The 23,824-nt window shown below is 34.4% G+C and overlaps 1 protein-coding gene across 2 annotated transcripts; it reads right to left on the bottom strand.

Annotated features, from left to right (window-relative positions):
* Window positions 1-675: 675 nt before the first annotated feature.
* LOC142337212 (uncharacterized) lies at window positions 676-23,435 on the bottom strand. Of its 2 annotated transcripts, none has more exons than XM_075386345.1 (5): window positions 23,184-23,433; window positions 9,516-9,607; window positions 5,115-5,381; window positions 2,236-2,430; window positions 676-994 (listed from the first exon to the last, which is right to left on the bottom strand). In XM_075386345.1, the coding sequence occupies exons 1-5, from the start codon at window positions 23,375-23,377 to the stop codon at window positions 804-806; spliced, it is 939 nt and encodes a 312-aa protein (XP_075242460.1). In that variant the 5' UTR covers window positions 23,378-23,433; the 3' UTR covers window positions 676-803. The 2 variants fall into 2 exon arrangements, with proteins under 2 accessions (XP_075242460.1, XP_075242461.1); XM_075386346.1 differs by lacking the exon at window positions 676-994 and adding an exon at window positions 1,017-1,161 and having other exon boundaries at window positions 23,184-23,435.
* Between the last annotated feature and the right edge of the window lie 389 nt (window positions 23,436-23,824).

The raw sequence follows: 23,824 nt of genomic DNA on the forward strand, positions 1-23,824 counted from the left end.
TGCAGTTGTCGTTATAAATCTGGTAAGTTTGTTTTATTTCTGAGTTTATCAACATAAGTTAAGTTTCTAAGCTCTAAGATATTTTCTAAGTTCTTTTCTGTGCTCCAATACTATTCAAATCCCTTCATTTTTCATCCAGAAAATCTGCGTTCAAAAAATATTATTTTTGAGAAACATTTTGGTTTCTAACCGTTAGGTCTTACGATATTTGAAAAAAACCACTTTAAATCCACTTTCCAGAAATAGTAGAAAACAGGATTTTTTATGGGGGCAGGGAGGAGTTCACAACTGTTTTTTATACTTTTTGTTTAAAAAAAACATTTGTGAATCCTCCTAACAACGATATGTCAAGTTTTTTTGGTACACTACCCATTACATGACTACAGAGATTCGTTTACAAATTGATGACGAAAAACGCCATTATCTGCCAATTACGCACTTCGTTTAGTGGCCCAACGTTTCTATGTACTGGTGTCTGTCTTTTTTTTCGTTTTTATATATAGAGTTAAATTAAACAACGTTGACTAAAGTTAACATAAAATATTAACATCTGGATGAAATATCAACTCGAATACTTATATGTCTATATTTCAACGGGAACTGTTGCGTACCCTCTACCAACATTTTTGTTAACATAACATTGTCTCAACATAAAAGGGGGTAATTTTGCTTTGTTAAACGGTTTGCGTAGCTTGAAATGGAGAAAATCCGTCAAAAAGCAATTATAGATGTAATCAATCTACCCGAGGCAGGGGCACGGGAGGAGGAAACAGTTCCGTTTAATATTACGGTTCTTGTTCATACTACTCTCCATCTTGAATTCTGGGGTAGTTCTGGAAAGTTAGAGGACACGAGGCAGCATTTTGTTGATTGGCATCGTTTTGGTCAGCCGCGCTCAAATATTCGGATGAAGTAGCAATGTGTGGGTGTTTGAGCAGCACTATATGATTCTCTATCTTCCCGCTCTTCAACTTCCCAATAAAATCTGACAATTCTAAAGCACTCTTTATTTTAGCTGTAGTATATTCTTGAAACAATTCTGAAGATAACCTCCAGGATTGTGGTAGTCCCAGAACCAACCACTGATCAGACCCAAATCTACTGGATTGTTTTCAAAACAAATTCAACACGTCTGGAGAGCTGCCACGATTCTTCAAAAATCTGCAAAATTAGTTTCAAACTAAGCGTACTTTAAAAGTTAATTGAAGCGTTTGAAGACAGTAGTCCGTTTTCGAAAAAAGAAAAGAAGTCCATGGTTTTCCAACTAAAATTTCCGTCATAGATTAGCTATAACGTATAGATCTCCCCCACCAGGTACTTTAATTATGCGAGAATGGTTAAAATGATTTTGCGGGATACATATACAGGAAATTCAGGTCGTGAACAAATAACCTGTAGCTATAAAAAACAGTGACGACTTGAATGACCGTGAGAGGGAAGGGAAATTAAGTGGGATACAGGATTAGATGAAATCTGAGAATGAGACAAAAAGGGATCCATTCTCCCCTCCCCAGCTTATCGGGTATGTAACTTTTACGCACGCGCTACTTTTTTACATAGTAAAATACTATATAACAACACAAATTATAAGCTGGGGGCTTAAAAATATTGGGCGCCGAAAAAAATTAGATCCCAAATAGGAGTGTGGGTTGAAACTCTTCACCTTACACTCTATTATCCAACGTTCATATATAGCCCAACGTTCTAGTAAAGTTAATTTTCGGAAACGAATAAGTTATTGAAGTTGGAGTCTTTATCAAAGCAAAAGCCATAGAAAACAAAACTCCTGGTATAATTTCCAAAAGACATGTAGATGGAAATTACCAGTCTTCGATGATAACAACAAACCAATTTGAAAAACATTAAACAAGCCTTGTTTTTGAAGATTTGAAAAACGTTCGGCGAAAGGATCTCGACAAACTTAATAAAAAATTTTTGAACACCGCAAAATATTTCAATTGAAAGATTTTCCTTAAATTTGTTGAGTTATCGAGACATACAATTTTGTAAAAATTGACAAATTTGACACAAGTTTTGTAAACTTTATATTACATTTTGTTAATTGTTAATTTTTTATATACATTTTGTTTTTTAGTGCAAAAATGTTAGAAAACTTAGTATGCTTCTTATCAAAAGATGTAACAAGTTTCGTTTCACTGTGTAAGGTAAAAAGGGGTCCATAGGCTCTATTTCGAATGAGCTGGGGGGTAAATTTCATAAAGTAACCGAATGTACCTAAATCATCTGTTTTAGAACCATGAAGGGAGACTGCAGTCTGTAAGAGGGATCCGAGTCTCTTGTAGCAGTTGCATTTGTTTTTATCCTCTTCTGTCATCACAAACTTGTCCCCAAAATTCTGATACAGCTTCGTGTACTTGTACATCTTTATCTTTTCATATCTTGTTAGCAGGAACTTCCCGTCAACATCCACTAAATAATAGAAGTAGTAAGCTCTGTCGAAAAAAAATGCAAATGTTTTCAATTATAGTCACAGTGTATGGCTATATTTCACGATTGTTTTTAAACAAAAAGCGAATATTTGGAAATGTTTTTAGAGCAAAAATAAACAAAACGTACTTCAAAAGGTCTTTCACTTGGAAAAAATAATTATGTTCAAGAAGCGCATCAGTAATTCGATTTCAATTTTGAACAATCGAGAGAGTTAAAAAAAAGGTTTGTTAATGAACAATATCTTGTGTTCTGACACGTTTTAGCCTAAAAAAATAGATTAAAATTTAAAAATTAATTGCAAGTAGATTTTGATGTCAATTAGAAAACATTAATAGATTTAATTACAAAAAGAGTCAAATTAACCCAGTCACATGAATTTTATTAAGAAATTAAGCAAAGAAGCTAAAACTCTAAATAATAATTTGTGTACTAATAAAGTTTTCGTTCTTCCCCCGTTGTTCTTCAGGCTCACAATACAGGGAAAAAAATATTTATTGAGACATACAATTTTGTAAAAATTGACAAATTTGACACGAGTTTTGTAAATTTCTTATGTTACATTTTGTTAACTGTTAATTTTTTAATATACATTCTGTTATTCTGTTTTTAGTGCAAAAATGTTAGAAAATTTTACTACTAAAAAAGTTCGCTTCCTTCTAACTTTTTGTTTTCCCCAATCTTTATTGGGGCAAAACTGACTGCTTTATCTCCCAAACAAGGCAAATTTTACAATGTTTTAGCCAAATTGAAAACAACCGGGCACCAAATTCAGAGTGTCGAAAAAAGTCTTGTTAGTTCAAATAGAACTGTGAGCAGCATATTTGGGTGCCAAAGCAATTACGGATGAGGGACAACAGGGTTTTGTAATATTTAGACAAAAGATTTTTTGGCACTGTGAAACAAATTGTTAAACATGTCTGATCAAAAAAGTCAATTAGTAATTTGTGGTGGGAATTGCAAACACGCTGAAATGACTGAATTTTATTTAAATCGTTTATATTTACGAAGATTTGCCGTTTTCTGTGGTTCAGGAACAACATCACCAAACTGTTTCTCTGACATTCTAATTATATTTTAGCCCGTCTGCTGTTCTTTATTTCATTATTGAAGTTCCATTTTCCCCTTCACAGATGAGACAGAGATCAAAACTTGTCAATGGAAACGTTAAAATTGCTTAAAATTAATAATTCAAAATTTTTTGAGCTCTCAATTTTCGAGATCTTTTGAGACAAATCTATAAAAGTTTATAGATTAAAAAACAGTTGCAACAATTTGGCCATGTGAAAATTCATTTTTAGACATTTATGCTCCGAAGATGAGCTCATTTTGAATTTTAAATTTTAAGGATCTGCTTTATTAAAACTTATAACTTAAACTCAATCAATGTGCAATTTCGTAAACGACTGATACTCATCGAATGGCTGATAAAATTATCAGTGGAGATATCATCAGCTTCTCACACATCAAAACAAGGAGAAATGATGTAATTTTATGCTGGTTAAACGGGTTAAATATCTGAAAAAAATTTTCACCCACTCTAATGCAAAATCAGTACACTATGGGGAATTAATCGGCACTTCTTCTCATTGAGTAGAAAATGAACATCTTTATTTCATAATTTGTACCTGAAAAATTGCATGTACCGCATGAAGAAGATAATTGCACCAACCACTATGGGAGTAAAAAGACGCATCAACTTGTCCTCCGGGTTGAATGAAAACGAATGATTTTTTTCTGATTACAAGGAATCTTTTGTGAGATATTGGGTCGCTATGTTAATCTTTAAAAATTAGTTAAGAAATTGGAATGTAAAATTTAAAAGATTGAAGAGGAGAGAAAATGATGTCCATCTTTGTCCTCAATATTGAACGGTGGAATACAGCCAAAATTTGAACCCCATTCCGCCGCCAATCCTACAAATTCAGCAGTGCCCGCGTTAGCGAACATGAGTGACTTTTTATCACCACTTACTGCGCGGGAGAAATATGGTTAATTTGTCGAAAACAGAGACAATAAAAGTTGAGGACAATCCTTACAAAATTCCGTCACTGATCTCAAAAATTCAAGTTTTTATGTCATCAATTCCCGAAATTTGTGAGCAGGGGTTTTGTCATCAATGTCAGCAAATTTGAGCATGCTTTTTCTATTTCAATTTTATGCTTCGTTCGAAATTTTCCCTTCAATCTGTCTGAAACAAAGCAATTAAAAGCCATTAAAACAATTAAGCTAATTTGTAACTATAAGCCGTGGATAATAGTGACATTAAAATTTCGGACAATAGCAACGCGGATAACAATGACAAAGACACCAAAAACTGCGGAAATTAGTGACGTTCAAATCGCAGAAATTAGTTACCTTAGCAAGGATGTTTCCGAATAATAGTTACACAAATCTGTCAGCCTTTCTGGCTTGTCATCAATTTCCGCAATCCCGGATATCAATGACAAATATTCTCATTTTTGAGCAAACTTGAACTAGTTTCCCTTACTGTCACTGTTGTCCGCGAAAGCCTATAAAGCTTTTATGAATAGGCTTTATAGGCTTTCGTGGACAACAGTGACAGTAAAGTAAACTAGTTCAAATTTAATCAAAATGTAGGATCGGCCCCGAAATCTAATGGTAGCGGGTGGGACTCTAAATTGATTAAGTGTGTGGCAATATACCTGATACAGCGTCCATGTTTAGTCCGTCTACACAGAAACCCAACTCATGCAGCGTAGTGATCCTCTCCGAAAGTGTGATTATCAGTCGGACACAAAAGTCCTCGAAGCCCCCTCCCACTCCTCTCTTTCTCCGTTTCTCCTCTTCGGAAGTGAACGAATCCCGAAAGGTTTTGATTGTCTTTTCAAGCGGAGTGGCTTTTGCATAGTAATTGGTCAACAGGTAGTAGTATCGATTGTCTTCCGTCCAGTCGTAGCAGTGCAAGAATCCTACGTTCAATATGCTTAAAGAGTACTAAATTATGGGGAAAACATAACTGACTAGCGTCGGATAAATCGCCCCAAGAACAATGAACAGCAATTTAATTCCTATGGCCTTCAACAGTTTATTTCATTTTTGAGGACGAAAAATCAAAGTGTCAGACAAAAAATCGATCAAGCAAAAAAATCGAGCAAAATGAAACTGAGTTAGCTGCAAGAAGTATAATTAAACTTAAAGACTTAATTGTTCCTGTTGCATTTGAAAAAAAATTGCTTCTTAAGAAATTTGATAGTTCTTACAAGTGCCACCTGACAAATTAAATGGATCTAATCCAATGAAAACCCCCTTTTTACCGTATTCTGCTCTTCCTTAGTATTGATTCCTTTGTTTGTTCTATTATGTATTCGTTGGCCACTCGAATTGAGCTGTCCCATTAATTTTCGGATGGCAACGCTTTATGCTTATTGGTTCAACGGGTACAACTCTTTCTTGGTCTCTTTATGTTCCATAATAAACACAGCAACCTCAATTTCAGCTGCTTTTTATTTAAAAAAAGTTACCTGTAGCTTGACCTGCTTCCCTTTTGTGCCTGAATTGCATTATGGATACCAATTATAGGTTGACATATTCTGCCTAGAGTCAGTTGCACTGATTGAAAACATTGCTTATGGAGAATAAGTGAAACAGTAAAAAGCATAAACTAGTATTTTTCATTTTTCCATTTAACTGTACACAAAACTTTTGTTTTCACAACTTTATGTGTAGCAAACTAATTCGCTTTTTTGTTCTAATAATGGTTCGCCTATCTTGCTTAAGTACAAAATGTATGATCAGCTGTGTAAAGTTGTTTCTTAACCTCAAATAATTTACATAGTTTTTCGGTGACTCTGTAAGCTGATGCAATTAAACCTCTGAAGTGCCTGCAAAACTACAATGTGAACTATAAATCAAGGTCTTCAATTCCAGCATTCAAACCCTAGCTTTTACCTCTGCGGCACTTGTACTTTCAATTAATCGTAGTTTTGTGAAATTAGAATAGAATCAAAACAACCGTCATGTGATAATATAAACAGAAAGTTGTTAATCGACAGATAGGGCTGTGAAATTCATAATTTTTAGCGAACTGAGTAGCTAAAATCCGCCATTTACCAATCCTCTGACTTAGTGTCTGATGAAAACAGCGGAAATTTGTCAGACGCTAAATCTAGTGAATGGCAGAATTTCTTGATTGATTTGCTCAAAAGTTACAAAAATCACAGACATACGACAGTTAACAAATTTCTAAAACTACATTATCATATGTCAACTGTTCCAATTCTAACTTCGTTAAACCACCAGTAGTTGAAAAGACAAGAGCCACAGAGGGAGAAACTAAGACGTCAAAGCTGGATTTTTCCTGCCTCCGAGCAGCCGATAATTTTTATAGTTTCTCCATCACTTCAGAGGTTATACTATATCAGCTTACAGCATCACCGCAAACCTATTTAAAACTTTTTATGTTAAGGAACAACTTTTTAGAGCTTATGTTACATTTTTTACGTAAGAACGATAGACAATTCATTATTAGAACAAAAAAGCTGGCTGAACTGGTCATAGGCAGAATATGTCATTTATAAGTGATAATCATAATACAATACAGAGACCAGAGGCGAGCAGATCAAACATCAGGCGACTTTTTGAAAAAGCAGCTGAAAATGATGTTGAAGTTTTGTTATGGAAGACAAAGAGACTCAGATGGAATTGTACCTTTTGGATCAATAAAAAAAGCGTTGATACCCAGGACGGAGCAAAACGGCAGCAAATGTTAAGTGTAGTAACCGTGAAATCATCAAAGAGATATAATCGATGAGACGCTGAACTCGATGGGCCAAAGAATGCAGAGTAAAACATGCAAAAGAATCATTACTAAGGAAGAGCAGAAGACGATAAAAACGTGGATTTCACTAGATCAGGTTTATCTAATTTATCAGTCGGCATATAAGAGAATAGTGCATTTCATGCATAGCAAATTGTTCAAATGCAGCACAAATAGATAAGCCCTAAGTTTAATAATACTCCATACACCTATCTCTGTTTTTCGAAACTGGCTTTGTTCAAGAGAAAGAGACATAACTCATTTTGTATTTAGTTGAGTTGAAAGTCGAACAAAAATGTCAATAGAAGCCAATAACGAACTTTAGCAGACGCCTTTAAAAATAATAGAAACAGGTATTCGCTATTCCAGATAGTGAACATATATTTTAACTTCAAAAACAATGAAGCAACAATTTTCAATAGCGGGCTTCAAATAACCACATTAGAGGTTATCATATACCACTATTAAGATTTAAAGTGAAAAATGGTACCAGTTTTGACGCACTTCTCATTTGGCTTTTAGTATTAAAATGCCGCCAATTGAGTTCAGCTGCTTGAAATTGTGATTCAAATTTAGATCACGCGAAACGCAAAAAGTTAAGGGCGTAAAAGTCACTCGAAAATCAAAACGGTTACACACGTTTACAATAATTGCTTCTCTACGACAGCAATTTTAAAAAATTCTGCTCGTTGAGTTTCTGGAAAAAAAGTTCCAAGAATTATCACAATGAACCATTAAAGCATATTTCCATTACACAAAACGAAAAACAATTAGTTCTTTCCTCACTTAGTGAAATACGTTTAAATGGAAACAATGACAAGAAAATCTGAATATTGTAGGCCATTTCAAAAGAAAGATTTAACTCGTTTTGGAGAAGATGACGCTGGATACAGCGTTTCAAAAAATTTCTCCCTAATTTTTTTACAGTTAAAAAATCTGACAGATAAATTAAAAATTATTTTTTGAATTCAGACGGAACTTTGACCATAAAAAAAATTGAAGCAACTCCAATGGTCAAGTCTCAAATGCTAAAATTTAAAGGAAAAGATCTAAGGTTAATCATGAAATTGTCAACAGAATCGTTCAATTGTTTATCAATTTTTCTGTTCTTTGGTTGCAAACAAAAACAAGTATCCATTAATTTAATATTGAAACTTTTTAGTCAAAAATTGTGTTTATTTTTCTTATCAAAACATTTAGACAGCAAAGTTTTGAAATAACTGTAATTATTTTTTGAGCTTGCACTCTGCACAATTTCTTCAGTTTTCCTCAAAATTAAGTTACTTCCTTTGTCTATTATTGCTAACACAGTTGACTAAAAAATGGTATGCTCCAGATGAAGAAGAGACGCCAATCTTCAGAAACTTTAACTAAAAGGAATGCGCTTAAAATGTTTGTTTCAATTGATACTCCAAAACAGCAAACTCTGCTTCCTTCTAATAGCAACATCAATTTTTAAGACGAAGACGAAAAGAGAAGAACCGTCTGATCTTTTCAGTCTTATTTTCTCTCAGCCAGTTTTTCTTGTATTTCAAATTTCGCAGCGTTAAAACCAATTCATTATGGCATGGTCCTTAACAATTGAAAAACAATCCAGAAACACTAGGATTAAACATTGATATCATACATGAGAGGCTGAAAAAAAAAACTTTTGTGAAGCCAAAAAGTTTTCCTAGTTAAACGTCAAGACTGTTCCCGCATAACCGCATTCAAAACACTAGTCAACTAATACTTTAAATCAGAGTCGGTCTAATTGATAGAAACGAGTTGTTTTTAAGGTGATCGAGTACAATATTCAGGTCATAGATTGCTCCCCATTGCAGAAAGACAATGTAAACAATTGTTAATTTAAGTCCATAGCCCTTCTAGCATGCGTGTGTACAGCTTTCGTTTTTTTTCGGTACTCTTATACATTTAAATAGATCTGTTTTTGAAGCATTTTGCTACAATTTACGTTCCAGGACATTACAATAGCAATATTTATTCGTTTGTATATTAATATTATGAAGTTATAATAAAACCTGAGAAGAGTTAAATGTCATTTCACAGCAACAAGATATTTTAGACCAATAAATGAGTTTTATTCGGTGCTGCAATACCATCAGATCTCAACTAAAACAAAATGTAGGGTGTAATTCAACCAGGCTAACTAAACAGCTGTTTAACAAAACGAAGTTTTAAGATGCTAAGCATAAAATGCAGTGAAGATGCAGAAAGCAAAAAGAATCCATCTTCATGAAAATGAAAAAAATTGAGCACTAATAGCGTGATAAAAAAGGTCACATACCAATACACTTTTTGTCTCTCAGAAGTGTGAGTAATTCGACCTCTCTCAGCACATCTCCAGCCACTCGCTCATCTTTTGGTACCATTTTCAACCTATATCACCACATTAATATTACTAAACACATGAAACAAAACTTACGGCGGCCAGAAAAAGGGTACAGGTGGAAAATTAAGGTCTTTTCCATTATAGCCCCCAGCTTAGTGGTCAGATAACCTATAGCCCCCCCCCCCTCCCAATCATGTTAAACATACCATAACGGGGGCTATAATTTCATGGGGAGGAGAAGGGGGCTATAATTATTCCTTTCGGATGGAAAAACAATCAAAAGTAAAAATAAATAGTGAACTATTAAAAACAGCAGTACACGTCGTGAGATGCAACCCAAGATTTTGAATCGAACATTGCCATAACTGGCCATAAGACCGAAAAGCGCAGGGTCTCAGTAATGAGAAAGAATAAGCAACAACATAGAGAAAAAACCAAAATAAGTATTATAAGTATTAAAAATTGTGACTGATAGGATAAAACGATGAGCTAAAATCCAAAATTATGTAAAGCAGGACAAAAAGAAAGAAAAAGACAAGATCTAGAAAAGCTGCAAACATTAATAGAAATTAGAATGAATAAACCCCACCAGTCAACAAAAATTTCTGAAAAGCAAAACAATATTGAAAACAAAAATGTTAAGCAAAAAAAACAAAAAGACAAGTAGTTCACTTGTTTAATCTCCATAGGGTGTTAATATCTTCAAAACCGACAGTACCAATGACGATTAGCCAAAAGTACCAATGACGATTAGGCAAAATATTAGTTTAACTCCAAATCTCTTGAAGTTAAACTAATATTTAGCTTTACAAAAACCCCTATGATCTAAACATAGGCGAAATGACAATGTGCGTTTCCTGATGATGTTGGTCCACTTAATATATTTCAATTGCTCAATTGCAAGCATTATCATTATTTCAACACAACCACATTAAAAACGAAAACGAAAAAGTCATAAGAAACATTTTTTAGCAATCAGAAACACCAAGAAAAAATTTGAGATAAAAAAACAACAAAAAACAGAAAAACTCAAGTTAAATTATTCGAATTAATTTAACTTTGCATAAAGACAAAGTCTGACCCTTGAAAGTTAAGCAGAAATTTGAAAAAGGTTAATAAAAACGAAATTCTTAATTTTTTTCAACAAACTGCCAAGATCGAAAGACGTCTCTATGAAAACAAAATTTAATTTATGGTCATTTTTAAAACCAAAAAGGAACCTGTGCTCAAAATTTAATCAAAATTTGAAAATTTTATAGCAACTTTTACAGTTAAAAAAGATAATTGCAACGCCTGATCCAGAAAAAGATTAAGTTTTTAAGTAACACCAATTTGAGCATTGATGGGAGAAATGGACCTGAATCTAACCAAAACTTCAAAAAACGATCTGTTGAACTTGAGTTTATGTTAGGTTACTAAAAAGACTAATTTTTAAACTACTGAAAGATGAGGCCAAAATCAGAAGAATCAAGATATTCTGGTTTGCTCTGACTATATCAATCTGATGAAAAATTTTTTTAAGGTCTATAAAACAAAAAAAAAAACGATGACAGGGTTTAAGCGAAATGAAGAGAGAAATGTGAATCAGAAGCAATTTCCTTCAGTGTTCCATGAACACGCCTGAAATTTCAAAAATTTCCAAAATCATCAAACCTGAACTCTTTTATAGATCTAAATAAGAAGGCTCGCGGTAATGTGCATTTGTACATAATGTTCCGACCAAGTCCAACCACTGATTTCATTTAATTGTCCACCAAATGAGAAAAATATAGAAAACCTCAAAAATCACCTATCGTTTGGAAAAAATTAGTTTATCCTTTTTAATAATCGCTTTAGCTCTAACCACTATACAAATTAAAAAATAGCTATTTAGAGGGCCGATGATAACTGCCATTTCGAAGCGTAAGAGACAAGACAAACAACAAACAACAAAGTCAGTCAAAATAGCATTAGATAAAAAGTAAACTAAACCAAATGACTTGTATTTCACCAGAAACGATATGGGACCTGTCTGTAATTAGACTAATTAACAAGTTGAGAAAAAACAAAAAGTACAAGTTAAAAAATACGTTTACAATTTCTGAAAACGATTAAGTTCAAAGTCATGAAAGCAATAAGCTATCAACTGAAATGATTCATTGGCTTCCTTTAAACTTTCATACAAAACCATTGAGACAAGTTAGCCAAACGTTCACAAATCTTTAAACATAGCTCCTCAGAAAAAAAAACGAAATACAAAAATTTTTTAAGCTGAAATTCTATGCTTGAAAAGTTTTCTAATGATACCACTCACAGTCCTGTACGATGAATATATCGATAGGCAAAAATAGACTAAAAAACTGTTGAGTATACAGTTCTCACTAAAGTGGGTCGGAACAATAAACTAGCATGCAAATTTTTTCACAGACTAAACCAATCAACAAAATTTCAACAGGTAGTGCCAATTAAGAGGCTTCTATAGGCAGAAAATTCTATTCCAAATATATGAACGAATTCATTACACAGTTGAAAGCAGGAGAAATACAATTTTGTTGGAGAAATACAATTTTACAGTTTTATTGAAAACGGTGCTGAACTGCACAATTAAACAGGTAAAGACGTGATTCGCCCGTGTTTTACTAGCAGACAGCGATTTCACTTGGTTAAACAAGTTTGAAAAAATTCGAAGTTGGCCAGAGATCTCACGTTGAAATCAAATTTCAGTCGGAAGATGTGAAAATGTGAAATGGAAACGCAGCCAAAACACCAGCAGCTCCACTGAAATATTAAATAGCCAGGTATATTTCTTGCCGATTTATTGTCCTCGTGCTAAATCCCAGTTAAATTACTCAAACATGTAATCAAATTTCAAAAATAACTCATGAACCGATGATTACTCACAGTAGTGATCTGGAATATCTACGAAATTGAGATAATACAAAACTGGTGACCCGCCAGAAACCCCCAAAAATGGCAACTCTATCCAAATTTTACAAGCAAAAATTTTTTGTCGAAAACTTTACGTTCATTCAACTACTTTTGAGTTTGCATTTGAGTTTAACATCAGCGTTCGTCAAATTTATATTGTCGTGTCTGATTAATAGTCATTGCGCATTTTCTCAGTTTCATAGGTAGGCAAGACCACTAGTTGTTGAAAAATTGTGTTCAAATTTTGACCACAAGTTGGAGTAGTTGTGCGTGATGAATGGTACTTTTAATTCGTAGCATAAGGCTGTGCTTACTGACTGTTGGTGTTCAAGATAAAATCAGTGACAAGTTCTAAAACAAAACATAAAATGCAATGTAGGGTCGTTAGCGGGGAAACGTTGAGCAAAACTATAATTATACCCGAGATTTTTTCAGTGGTTAAAGTTTTCCCAGTTTTTATTTCGCCAGTTTGAATTCCTTATCAAATTTTATTCTATTTCCCGTTTGAAAAAGAAAGACTCGTTGTGTGACACTTTTTCTTCAAAACTTTTTGCTTACCAACTTTTATATAGGTTCAAAAGCCCTTTCTTTATTGTTCATTTCAATCAACGCATAGTCATCGAAGTTTAGAAGTTTACAATTTTTAAGCAAGCAGCATTACGCTGTTGAATGCCATTTGAAATCTGTTCAACTCGGTTATGCCTCCATTGAGTTAAGCTCAGGTTTTAATTGTTCCGACCCCTCTTGAGGGGGGAGGAACTATATACTCAAATGGGTTTTTTTTGTTCAGTCAATTTTTGCCGATCGAAATATTCATCGTAGAGAGTTGAGACTGGTATCCTTAGAAAACTCGTCCAGCGTAGAATATGGAATTAAAAAGATTTTTCAGTTTTTCGTTTTCTACAGGGAGTTACCGAGGTTTAAACTTCTGAGAAAAGTAGAGTGAATTCACGTTGTTTTTATTCACATTTTTCAAAATTTTTGCCTAAATTTTCGTCAATTTTGCTAAAATTTATTGAAATTTTTAAGAATAGTGTCGTTGATTTTATTTTTAAAGACAAAAACACCTTGTTGATTATTCTGATTTAATTTTTTTGGTCAAAAAATTCTGGATAAAATTTTCAAAATTCAGCCTTTTTCATCAAAAACAACACGAAATAAGCTACTTTAGTCCACTTTGAATGAATTTGCCGGCTCTACACCCCCAAACAACACTATTACAATCTTTGTAGACTCAGAAGAGGGCTATTCCTGCTTCAATTTCCGCTGAGAGTGCTCGGTAATTAAAACTTTGCCGTTTTTTGCTAGCTTTACTCGTTTATTATCAAAAATGAAGAATTTTTTTTTGTGTTTTTAACTAACAAATTATCTATATCTACAATATTCGAAAAATCAATAGTTCCTAACCAACAATAAGCATTAGCAGGGCTAGTTTTAAGCCAATCTTGGACTGTTACAATCCAAAAAGAATTCGTGCCATCAGTCGGTCTTTTTTTTGGAAAAAGACATTATTTTAATAATAAAGAACAGAACATATCAAATGAAAGCTCAGGAGTGATAGGTCCAATTGGCTTCCTAAGCAGCTCCAAGCTAATTCATTTAGTTTTTACTTGAATGATTATGATCGTTTCGACTTTCAAAAATATTTGGTTAAAATAATAATAATAATAATTTAAAATAAAAAAATAAATAAATAATGGCTTATTGAACTTTTCCTCTATTTTTTTCTTAGTTTGGCCAACTTGCAGCTTAGTGTCAGCAAAGAAAGAACGCTTCTTCATTCTACTGATTTGAAATTTAGACTCGATTGGTTGTTAAGCCGGAAGTTATTGTTTTCTGGCTTTGATACTACTAGTTTTCAGATTTTTTTTTTGTTTTTAGAAATTTGCCAGTTTGTCACCTTTTCTAGTCACATTATCACATTACTGACAGTTCTCATATCACATTATTAGCGTTCAAAATGAAACAAAATTGACCATATTAAAATCCTTAAAGATATAGATTATCGTTTTAACGGCCTCGACACTTCTTTCTTCAAGAAATTAATTAAATTTTTTTATTTTTTGTCTTTAACTGTTATTTTTACTTTGTCATTTCAGTTGTATGAAACTTCCTGTATAGTGATAGGTTTCACTGGCTTTTCATGGAAGGACAGATGAGCCGATTTTCTGATAATAGTAGATAGCTGATGTTTTTCATGACCTTGAAAACAATCGTTTTCCAAAACTAAAAATAAAAAAACTTTTAGCTTCGCAAGTTTGTTCCTTTTATTTTTCTTTTTGGTACCTAATCTCGTTAATTACAGGTCAAATATAACATTATGGGGGTCAAGTGAAGGTGTCATAAGGGATTGATGTCCCAAAAGCTATTTTTTTAAAGAATGCGTTATGACCTTACTGACTTCGATACCGGTTTTTCACAAAAAAAAGTAAATTAATTTGATTTTTGTCATGTTTGACGTTCTTTTTGTAGACGCCAGATTTATTCTAGATAATTGCAGGTCTAAAAGAATTCCTTTGGATGAATAAACGACACTATTTAAATATTCCATTTTGTAATTTATATTTTTCATGACTTTGGATATAATTTTGTTTCGAAAAAAATCAACACTATTACATACTTTTGCCTTTTTCTCTTTTTTGTCCATTTGTTACCCAGTCTCACTAATAAATGGCCAAATACTACATTATCGGTGTTTGAAGAAGGCGCAAACGAATATATTTTGAGGGCCGAAATATGGCTTGACGGTTTTGACAGCGTTTTCTGTCAAGTTTCAATTGAATTTTTGTTTGTTGTTTTTTATTGTTCTTTTTAGCCACTTAAAGAAATGAATAAAGACAGGTCCTAATGCCCTTCTATAGAAACATTGGTAATTATGATCTTTTGAGATATTTTACTTGATTTCAAAAGGTTTTAATTACTTTGAAGTTAATTGTTTTAAAAAAATAAGCGAATTTTTTAACTTTACTGTTTTTGTTCTTTTTTGTCTAATTGTTACCAAACCTTTTTATGGACTGGTCCATATCTTTTCTGGTGATTTATAAGTTATTTTGTTTAGTTTTAGGTTCATCTGACGGTATGTTGATTTTGTTATGAAATTTTGTTTTTTAAAACGGACAAAAGTTTTTGATGTAATTAATGTTTGTTGTTGTTGTTGTTGTTTGATTTTGCTCTTCGTCTTGACTCGCTTTCTTAATATTGGCATATCACAGCAATTTAACGCTTCAATTTTTACTTACCTTACTCCACTGAGTTATTTGCTTTGGAGGCTATCTTATCGTTCATTCACAATTTTTTTTTGAAAAATACTTGGGCTTTTTTGGGTTTTTTTTCGAGATTCCCAAAAAATAATTTTTGTGTTTTCTATCTGTTTCTCATTTGGTAGACAATTATGCCAAAATTGTGGACGGGCGGGGTCGGAACCTTATGTGCCATCGCACATTGCTGAGCCGCCTTGTTGTTCCGACCCTCTTGAGGGGGGAGGAACTATATACTCAACTGGGTTTTTTTTTGTTCCGTGAATTTTCGCCGCTCGATATATTCATCGTAGAGAGTTGAGACTGGTATCATTAGAAAGCTCGTCCAGCGTAGAATATAGAATTAAAAAGATTTTTTTAATTTTCGTTTTCTACAGGGAGTTATCGAGGCTTAAACTTCTGAGAAAAGAAGAGTGAATTCACGTTGTTTTTATTCACATTTTCCGGAATTTTTGCCTAAATTTTCGTCAATTTTGCTAAAATTTGTTATAATTTTTAAGAATAGTGTCGTTGATTTTATTTTTGAAGACGAACAAGCATTTTTGATTGTTTTGATTTAATTTTTTGGTCAAAAAATCTGGATAAACATTTCAAAATTTAGCCTTTTTCATCAACAACAGCACGAAATAAGCTACTTTAGTCCACTTTGATTAAATTTGCCTACAGTACACCCCCAAACAACACTCATACAAACTTTGTAGACTCAGAGGGGGGCTATTTCTACTTCAGAGTCCGCAGAGAGTGCCTTGTAGTTAAAACTTTGCCGTTTTTTGCTAACTTTACTCGCTGATTATCAAAAATGCAAAATTTATTTTGAGTTTCAACTCAGAAATTACTTATATCTACAACATTCGAAAAATCAATTGTTCTTAACGGACAATAAGTATTAACAGGGGTAGTTTTGGGCCCTTCTTGGACTGTTACAATCCAAAAAAAATCGGGTTGTAATCAGTCGGTCTTTTTTTTTTAAAAAAAAAAGACTTTTTTTTAATAATAAAGAACAGAACATATCAAATCAAAGCTCAGGAGTGATAGGTCCAACCAATTCGCTTGCTAAACAGCTCAAACTAATGCATTTAGTTTTTTAATTGAAAGTTTATGGTCGTTTCTTTTTTAAAAATAATTGACTTTTCAATAAATAATGGCTTAATTAACTTTTCCTCTATTTTTTGCTTAATTTGTTCAACTTCCAGCTTAGTGTCAGCAAAAAAAGACTGCTTCTTCTTTCTACTGAGTTAACATTTATTCTCGGTTGCAGTTTTAAGCCTGAAATTATTGTTTTCTGGCTTTGATACTACAAGATTTTAGATTTTTGTTTGTTTTGATAATTGCCAGTTTTTCACGTTTTCTAATTTTGTCACATTATCACATTATTGACAGTTCTCATGTCACCTTATTAGCATTCAAATTAAAGCACAATTGAACATATTAAAATCCTGAAAGATAAAAATCATCGTTTTAATGGCCTCGACGCCTCTTTCTTGAAGAAATCAATTGAATTTTTTAATTTTGTCTTAACTGTCATTTATACTTGGTCGTTTCGGTCGAATGAAATTTCCTGTATAGTGATAGCTTTCATTGGCTTTTCATGGAAGAATAGAAAAACCGATATTCTGATATTAGCATATAGCTGATGGCTTTTATGACTTTCAAACCCATCGTTTTCCAAAATTAAAAAAAAAACTTTTTTAACTTCGCAATTTTGTTCTTTTTATAATTCTTTTTGTTACCTAATCTCGTTAGTTGATTACAGGTCAAATATGACATTATGGGTGTCAAGGGAATAAAAGGGATTGGTGTCCCAAAATCTTTTTTTTAAAGATTTTGTTATGACCTTACTGGCTTCGACACCGCTTTTTCACAAAAAAAAATTAAATTAATTTGATTTTTGTCATATTTGACGTTCTTTTTGTAGATGCAAGAAATATTCTGGATAATTACAGGTCTCGAGGGTTTCCTTTTCATGAAAAAACGACGATATTTAAATAGCTCTTTTTGTAATTAATGCCTTTCATGACATTGAATGTAATTTTGTTTCGAAAAAAAAATTAAAAGTATTACATACTTTAGCACTTCGCTTTTTTGTCTACTTGTTACCTAGTCTTACTAATGCATGGCCACGTACTACATTATAGCTGTTTGAAGAAGGCGCAATCAAATATATTTTGAGTGCCAAAATTTGGCTTGACGGTTTTGACAGCGTTTTCTGGCAAGTTTCAATTGAAATTTTGTTTGTTCTTTGTTGTTCTTTTTAGCCGCTCTAAAAAATGAATAAGGTCAGGTCCTAATGCCCTTCTATAGAAGCAGTGGTAATCGCAAATTTGTGGTAATATTAATTTATTCCTAATGGTATTTATTACTTTGAAGTTAATTGTTTTAAAAGAAATAAGTTAATTTTTTTTACTTTTCTGTTTTTGTTCTTTTTTGTATAATTGTTACCAAACCTTTTTATGGACTGGTCGCATATGTTTTCTGGTGATTTATAAGTTATTTTTGTTTAGTTTCAGGTTTATCTGACGGTATGTTGACTTTGTTATTAAATTTAGTTTTTAAGAGGGACATAAATTTTTTGATGTAATTAATGTTTGTTGTTGTTGTTGTTTGATTTTGCTGTTCGTTTTGACTCGCTTTCTTAGTATTGACATATTACAGCAATCTAATGCATCAATTTTTACTCCACTGAGTTATTTGCTTTGGAGGCTATCTTATCGTTCATACAGAATTTTTTGAAAAAGACTTGGGCTTTTTTGGGATTCGCAAAAAATAATTTTTGGGTTTTTCTATCTGTTCCTCATTTGGTAGACAATTATGCCAAAATTGTGGATGGGCGGGGTCGGAACCTTATGTGCCATTGCACATTACCGAGCCGCCTTGTTTTGATTTCAAATCAAAAGGAACATTTTTCACGCGAGACTCAAATTACTGCAGCTTGTGGGAAAAAGGCAATTTTTTATCTGGATGTTCTCTTTAATTGGACAAGTTGGTTTTACATTTTTAGCACTAATAAAGTTATGATAAACTCGCATCGACTGATATAAAACAAAAGGAACTCGCTTTGGAATGTTTATGAATTTGCGTTCACTATATTTCGAGATTTGGAAAAATCATTAACAAATACTACCGAGGTGATTTAAAAAAATGATCATTTTGTCCAACAAACTGGGGTATTCATACGAATTTTATGCCCCCTAAGATGCGGCTCTTTCCCATTACAGCAACTTTTTCCATAAAATTATTAACCTCCCCGTAATGTAGTTTTCGATGTTTTTCGTTTGTGACCCCCCATCTTAGAAGTCGCAACTGACCCCGGCTTAGATGTCGTTTATTACTTGCAACTCCAAAGTACACGTGCTCTATTAACACGATATCTTTTTGAGCAGGTAAATTTAAATCAATATCCTGAAGTTACACACGAACATACACAACATTTTGATACAGGCGACAAAAAATCGTCTCGTAAGAACAAACGAAATGCTACTCGAAATGTTTTTATGGCAATTGAAGATGATATATAATACACTCACGATGAGCCGATTCCAAACTTGCAAACTCCTTACAAGATAATTCGATACCTCAAAGTTCTTGCAAGAATCTTGCAGAACATGAATCCTGCCTGAAAAATAAAAGGCTGTTTAGAGCTCTAGGATGTGATTTATAGACATTTTTGGGATTATAAAACAAAATTTCAACGAAGTCCTAACATGAATCAAAATCTCAAAAAAAATGTACAATTTTGCACTCAAATTTGAAATCCGGTTTTTGAGTATGAAAATTACTGAAGTAAGAGAAAGTCTAAATTACTTTTGAACATTTGACTGATTTGCAAGTGAAACTGCACAAAAACATTGGAACAAATGAAATGAACTGAAGTAAGAGAAAGTCTAAATTACTTTTAAACATTTGACTGATTTGCAAGTGAAACTGCACAAAAACATTGGAACAAATGAAATGATCAAAGAAAACATGAGCAAAAGGATTTTTATTGGATCTATTCTATTTGGCCCCTTCCCCCAGAGTTTTTTATGCCAACCCCCCCCCCCGTTACAAATTATATGTTATATAACACGTTACTATGTGAAAACATAACACGTGCATCTGGGAGGGGGCTTAAAAGATATAAGTCTACTAAGCTTCTATGTTTAAAACGCTTTCAAAACAAATTTTGAATGCACTTTGATCATAGAAGGTGTTTTCAAAGACTACAACAACGTACCAAAGTTTCCATTTATCCATAGATAAAATTTTATTGTGAATTAATCATCAAAAAATCGGATCTTTTCCGTTTGTGCCCCCCCCCGGTACGTTACGCCCTTCCCCCCAATTTCAGAACACGATCTCCACCGGTATCAGTCCCAAGTCCGAAATGAAAGGAGAGGGACTAAACCACTCAGAGAAAGCTGGAAAAATCTCAAGTCTATTTTTAACTCAAATTGAGAAAATTTTCAACAGTCTTTTTGGCTATCTGATATTTAGGATCATTGCTGTTATTCTTGCTCCCCCGCTTATTGGTCAGATAACTCTTAGCCCCCCTGCCAACCAGAGTAAACTTAGAATCATAAGTAGTCACAATTTCGTGGGGGTGGGGTTATAATGGGAAAGCCCCGATATTTTTTGTCCTGTTTTTTGTACTGACTCTATCCTTCCACGGTACAGAGCACATGCGATTACCTAGTTTATCATTGTGAAATAATATTGCATGTGCCTTTGGGGGTGTAAAAAACATGCACCCAGAAAGCTGGGGGCACATACAGAAAAAATCCAGGGATCTATTCTGTTTCTGTCCCCCAGCTTAGTAAGCATAAATCTTTTATGAACCCCAGTCGCACGTGCTATTTTCGGATCTTTTCCGTTTGTGCCCCCCAGTACGTTATGCTCCCCCCAGTGACAGAGCACGTGTCATTACATAGTAAATCATTGTGTAAAAATATTGCACGTGAGTCTGGGGGTTGCAAATAATATGCACCCACTAAGCTGGGGGGGCACAAACGGAAAAGATCCCTATTTTCTCACAGAGTAACAGGCTGTATAACAACATATAATTTGTAACTGGGGGTCATAAAAAACACTGGGGGGGGGGAAACAGAATAGATCCAAATCCAGAAATACCTATCCCCTAAAATATTTCGTGTCTTCAAAATTTGGATCTTTTCCGTTTGTTCCCCCTCAGTACGTTTTGAGCCCCTCAGTTACATATTATATGTTATATATCACGTAACTATGTGAAAACATAACACGTGCACCTGGGGGGCTTAAAAGATATAAGTCTACTAAGCTTCTATGTTTAAAATGCTTTCAAAAGATATTTTGAATGCACTTTGATCATAGAAGGTGTTTTCAAAGACTACAACAACGTACCAAATTTTCCATATATCCATAGATAAAATTTTATTGTGAATGAATCATAAAAAAATCGGATCTTTTCCGTTTGTGCCCCCCCCGGTACGTTACGCCCTTCCCCCCCAATTTCAGAACACGATCTCCACCGGTATCAGTCCCAAGTCCGAAATGAAAGGAGAGGGACTAAACCACTCAGAGAAAGCTGGAAGAATCTCAAGTCTATTTTTAACTCAAATTGAGAAAATTTTCGACAATCTTTTTGCCTATCTGATTTTTAGGGTCACTGCTGTTATTCTTGCTGCCCCGCTTAGTGGTCAGATATCCTTTAGCCCCCCTGCCAAACAGAGTAAACTTAGCATGATGCGTAGTCACAATTTCGTGGGAGTGGGGTTATAATGGGAAAGCCTCGATAATTTTTTGTCCTGTTTTATTGTACTCACTCTATCCTTCCACGTTACAGAGCACATGCCGTTACCTAGTTTATCATTGTGAAATAATATTGTATGTGCCTTTGGGGGTATACAAACATGCACCCAGTAAGCATAAGTCTTTTATGACTCCCAGGCGCACGTGCTATTTTCTCACATAGTAACAGGCTGTATAACAACATATAATTTGTAACTGGGGGGTCATAAAAAACACGGGGGGGGGGCGAAACAGAATAGATCCAAATCAAGAAATACCTATCCCTAAAATAGTTCGGGTGTCTTCAAAATGTGGATCTTTTCCGTTTGTTCCCCCCTCAGTACGTTTTGTGCCCCCCAGTTACAGAGCACGCGCCATTATATAGTAAATCATTATGTAAAAATATGGCACGTGCATCTGGGGTTTGCAAATAATATGCGCCCACTAAGCTGGGGGAGGGGCACAAACGGAAACGATACCCAAAATTTTTTCAGCTGGAAAGTCTCTGCAAAATGGCTTTTAAAAAATATTTACCATGATGGGGGCTAAAGGTTATCTGACCACTAAGCTGGGGGGTGGGGCTATTAGGAAAGACCCCCTTTTTTGCTATCTGATATTTAGGGTAATTCCTATTATAGCTCCTCCAGCTTAGTGGTGAGATAACCTATACCCCCCCCCCCCCCCAATTAGAGTAAGCTTGCCATGATGGGTAGTTAATTTTTTGGCGCTGGGGCTATAATGGGAAAGCCCCGATATTTTTAGTTGTTTGTCCTGTTCTATTGTTTCCTGGGATCTATTCTGTCCCCCCCCCCCCCCCAGCTTAGTGAGCACAAATTTTTTATGACCCCCAGGCGCACGTGCTATTTTCTTACATAGTAACGTGCTATATAACAACATATAATTTGTATCTGGGGGTCATAAAAAACACTGGGGGGCCGAAACAGAATAGATCCGTTTCCTGTTTTGGAGAACCCAGAATGAGAGAGTAGGAGAAATGAGGAGTACGACAAATATTGTACTGGAAAATCTCCAAAGTCAGTTTTCATGACTAGAGATGACTAGAGTCAACATGACTAGAGATAATTTCCCGCCAGAATATTAGCCGTTTCACTTTAACCGTTTACATTCAGTTTGAGCAACAACCTTTCGTGCAGGTAATAAAAACCAGTGTCCAAATTTTCCAGGAATCTCTTAGGATAGATTTTTCAAATAACCTAGCAAGACTGAGAGTCACAGAATAGATCCGAAAAAAGGCAAGACCTATGCATTCCTAAGCAAGATTTTGAATTTTATTTACTTTTTTGGGATTTATTCTGTCCCCCCCCCCCAAGTTACAAATTATATGTTGTTATAAAGCACGTTACTATGTAAGAAAACAGCACGTGCGCATGGGGGTCATAAAAGATTTATGCTCACTAAGCTGGGGGGGGGGGGGCGAAACAGAATAGATCCAAGTGGTACAGCCCCGCTAGATGGCGGGGCTAAAATGGGAAAGACTCGAACGTTTGATTTTTACCCACCATTATACCCCCCCCCCCCCCCCCCCAAGTATAGCCCTCCCGTCAGCTATACGACCCCTAGTCTAGTGTTTCTGATGGGAAAGATCTCTTCTTTGTAAAATGAATTATTGCATTGAATATAATTTAGCTCTAATCAAAATTTTTCGCGGCTTTCACAGCCTTTAAGAGGCGCAATAAGAGCTCGGATAACCACTCACCTGTAGATGCCTCCAAAGTTAACCCTTGTGACAGAATACACCAGAGTGCCCCCATCAGTGCGTCTGATCAGCTTCAGAGGCTGCAGATCTTTCAGAGTAGTGTTCCAAATAGACGGAGTAGCATTCGATCCTCCTACTATCTTAGCAGCAGTCCCTTTCAAACTTGTCGAGGTGACTACTTTATTTAATGCCATTTTGATGAGATATTCACGTGCACAATTTATATCAATAATTAAAATTCGCCAATGTGAACTCCTATGCCGCTCTACGGCTTAATAACGCGTTAACAGGAGGCCGGCCAGCGCATGTTTGTCGAAGCTTAAAGTTAAATGTTTTTGGATCTTTTCCGTTTGTGCCCCCCCCCAGGTTAGTGGGGGCATATTACTGGCAGAATCTTTTCTTTGTGCCCCCAAAGATGCAACCCCAGTTACAGACTATGCAACCCCCGTTACGGAGCACCTGTCTCTACATAGTATAATTAGGTAAAATTATGGTACATGCGTCCGAGGAGTGCTAACATTACGCACCCACTAACCTGGGGGTGGGGGGACAGATTTTTTTTACAAAAAATTAATTTGAAATGGCAAGTGTTCTGTAATAGGAGTGTGTATAACGTGTTGGGGGAGGGCAAAGGGAAAAAA

This window comes from Convolutriloba macropyga, chromosome 3, assembly GCF_964194025.1.
Source record: "Convolutriloba macropyga chromosome 3, txConMacr16.3, whole genome shotgun sequence".
Lineage (NCBI taxonomy): Eukaryota > Metazoa > Xenacoelomorpha > Acoela > Convolutidae > Convolutriloba > Convolutriloba macropyga.

Coding starts and splice junctions, on each gene's coding strand:
- LOC142337212 (XM_075386345.1), bottom strand. CDS start 23,377: ATGGCATTAAATAAAGTAGTCACCTCGACAAGTTTGAAAGGGACTGCT. Junction 5,382..9,515: donor GAGAGACAAAAAGTGTATTG/GTATGTGACCTT, acceptor TATTGAACGTAG/GATTCTTGCACTGCTACGAC. Junction 995..2,235: donor TTCTAAAACAGATGATTTAG/GTACATTCGGTT, acceptor AGAGTGCTTTAG/AATTGTCAGATTTTATTGGG.